Raw genomic sequence first — 3,027 nt, 5'->3', positions numbered from 1 at the left:
TGTTGGCTCTATTTTTACCTTCCTACTGATATTACTTACAGTAGGATTATTTACACAAAAATTGTTGTGAACATTTACATGTGCTTACAAATCATGTCAATAAACAGTAAATTATTTACATCATACAGTGTCGATTATGATGCGCTATAAAATTAAAAAAATGCAAAATGAGCTTAGAAAAGATAGAAGTGGAAAGAAAGATACGTTTTTATTAATATGTTTTGTTAAATATGTTAAGTATAAAGATATATACAATGTAAATCATAGGCTAAGAGTTTAACGAAGAAGTTCAGGTGGAATGTACATATTCCTTGGATCAAAAGCTGATGTTGTTGCTCCGTCCATTTCACCTGCGAGTTCGTTTCCATCATCAAGTCGGTGGGAAACTCCTCCTACATCAAAACAATCATCATTATCTAACATGAATAAAAGACCTGTTTTACAAGCATGGTCTCATGGATATGATTGTTTCCGTTAAGATCGTTGAATTGTTGTTGAGTTAACAAAGACTTGGTGATGAGTAACAAAGACTTGGTGCTTGAATTTTTCGACAAAACACACTGATCCTCTTAATTCTACAACTAACTGTCACGATTACACAGCATCAAGACCAAGTCGGTACCAAACAAACTTTCCATGGTACAATTTCGAGTACAAGAGCTTGCCAATCTATAATTAACTTAATACCAGGTAAACGTAACGCAAACATACACAAATATCAATCAACTAACCAATATTTTCATTGCATTCAGGACAACGGCTTCGTTGTGTCGCTCCACCACATTCCCCGATGGCGTACACGTGGCCATTCCTACACTTGTACCAGTGACCTTTGCTCAAGCTCATCGCTCTCAAAACCATCTTCCGCTCATCTTCCGAAACCCCCAACACGGAAAACAGGGATGGATTCTAGAACAGCGTAAAGATGAAATTTTTTATTTTTGTTTTATTTTTTTTACTCAGCCACCTTTGACTTGATTTCATCCAGAAGTTTTTTCACTTTATCTTCCTTTATTTGTGAGTAGGGAGAAAGATCTTTCAACAAAACATTTTCAAGTTCTTCCACCTCTTCGCAATCCCTGTTTGTTTTGCACGAGTTGTTATGACAACGTTTTGTAACAAACGAATATTTTTTGACAAACTCACTCCAAAATTGGGTTCCGTTCAATCGAAGATTTGATGTTGATCAAAACCATCCAATGTTTCAGTCTCGCAAATTCACGCTCCAAGTCGTCAGTTTCTTGACCAGAAAAGTTGTTTCTTTTGTTTGTTAACCACCTGGAAATTCGACGACAACTTTTTTCAAATTCTTTCTTCATTCCTGGAAAAATTAGCTCAAGGAATAAAGGCGGAAAGAACTCAATTTATGACGTTGATCACCTTGCAATGTGGAGTTTGTCGACGGTAAATATATCTTGTTTGAATTTTGCATTAAACTTGACAAAAAACTTAAACCATTGTATTTTACTTCCACCACGTGGACGTCGGTCATCGTTCGAATTCGTCTCTGGAAATTTGAGTTTGCATAAATTTTGTCTGTGACAAATGTTTAGAATATCCGATACCTCGTTTATTTCGTCGATGATTCCTTGTGCTTGCTTTTCGAAGTGAAGTTTCAGGTTTTGGTCGCTTTTTATTTTGCTTTTTAAATTTCCCACTTCGGACTTGATGTTTTTGCTGTTGCCAGCAATTTTCATCTTACATGCGTTAATCAGTCTGTTATAAAATAAATCAATAGTACAACAAAAAACGCAACTGCTTTAATCCCACAATTTAAAAGGAAAGCAACGTTTAAAAAATTTATTTAGGAAAAGAAAAAGTATGTTTTTCGTTGGATGAATCCGGCAAAAAAAACAAAGGCATTAATTATATCATCACAAAATTGTACAAAAGCTAATTTTACTTTTTCATTAAAACCTGGTAAAAACTAAAGCAAGAATTCTGTTTTTACTCAAGTTGTTTATTGATGACATTTTTGTATCTCCTCGATTTTTTTATGGGGGTTTTGCATCGTGGGCATTCCTTCAAAGCAATATTCATTTCTTCGTCTGTTTCTTCGTCGTTCATCCATTTATCCAGTCCTTGATACGTGAATATATCTCCGCACTCCTCAAGCTGTACAAATCTATGCAGATAACACAATCAACTGTAAGTTCTTCCTGGATCAACAACAAGTTAAAGTTTGTACCGAACTTCTTCTTCGTCACGCAATAAAAAATCGATGCCCTGCTCTTGCATGGTAATTATTCGCAATTCATTGTCCTGAAAGCTAAAAAATCCATACACCCTACCTGCTCTTCTGGTAATTGGACGCAACTAAAACATTGATGCCTCTGTCGCCCCTGACTATCTCACCCGACGCGTTGACGTCACTGGTGCTTTGTCTGCTTCCTTTCAAATCACAAAGAAAGCAGTTTTGATGTAGGGAAACCACCGGCGCGTTGACGCAGGTTTTCGGAGGTTATGAATAATGTACGTCATCCGTCAAGCTTTTGAAATTTTCCTCATGTATTTCAGCCTGTATTAAGTAAATATTATTATTTTGCGAACAAAGCTTTCACAAGTATCTCCAACGTTTGTGTAATGCTTGTTTTTTTTAAACTTCTTGCGATTGATTGTTGAACGACCAGACTTCCTTCAATAACACGGATCTTTCAAAGCAGACACAATGTATATCGGAAAGCTTTTGTTCGACGAACGATTTCAGACAATAGAATGGATCGTAAGGCTTTGCACACATTATTTATGTAGCAGGTGAATGGCGTAACATGGCACACAATGTTTAGACAAATAAACACACAAGGTTGTTTACGGCACACGCCATAGATAAAGGTCCGAAACACCCAATCATATCAATTCGACAAAGCGTAACGCGGACCTGTTCAATTGTTTGTTACGTCATACTACCACGAGCATTGTTACGCAACACATGCATCTGGTTATTGTGGAACTGAATAATTCGAAGGTGAATCCATGCATTCGGATGTGAATTGTGACATACCGCACAAAAAACAGACGTTAATGTTT

At 36.5% G+C, this 3,027-nt stretch overlaps 1 protein-coding gene across 1 annotated transcript; it reads right to left on the bottom strand.

The window, feature by feature from the left end:
* LOC145908726 (NFX1-type zinc finger-containing protein 1-like) lies at positions 1–2,304 on the bottom strand. Its single transcript, XM_082996055.1, has 8 exons — positions 2,189–2,304; positions 1,952–2,125; positions 1,566–1,716; positions 1,381–1,507; positions 1,147–1,321; positions 968–1,079; positions 732–909; positions 1–392 (listed from the first exon to the last, which is right to left on the bottom strand). Exons 1-8 carry the CDS (start codon positions 2,236–2,238, stop codon positions 277–279), a joined length of 1,083 nt encoding a protein of 360 aa, XP_082852181.1. The 5' UTR covers positions 2,239–2,304; the 3' UTR covers positions 1–276.
* Between the last annotated feature and the right edge of the window lie 723 nt (positions 2,305–3,027).

This window comes from Ascidia mentula, chromosome 7 (genome assembly GCF_947561715.1).
Source record: "Ascidia mentula chromosome 7, kaAscMent1.1, whole genome shotgun sequence".
NCBI classification, from domain to species: Eukaryota; Metazoa; Chordata; class Ascidiacea; order Phlebobranchia; family Ascidiidae; genus Ascidia; species Ascidia mentula.
This window is presented reverse-complemented; position numbering and strand designations above follow the sequence as displayed.

Excerpts from the sequence above, each read along its gene's own strand:
- LOC145908726 (XM_082996055.1), bottom strand. The coding sequence starts at position 2,238 with ATGCAAGAGCAGGGCATCGATTTTTTATTGCGTGACGAAGAAGAAGTT. Across the intron at positions 1,322-1,380 it reads GACAAACTCCACATTGCAAG|GAATGAAGAAAGAATTTGAA; the intron begins GTGATCAACGTC and ends TAATTTTTCCAG. Across the intron at positions 910-967 it reads TGGATGAAATCAAGTCAAAG|AATCCATCCCTGTTTTCCGT; the intron begins GTGGCTGAGTAA and ends ACGCTGTTCTAG.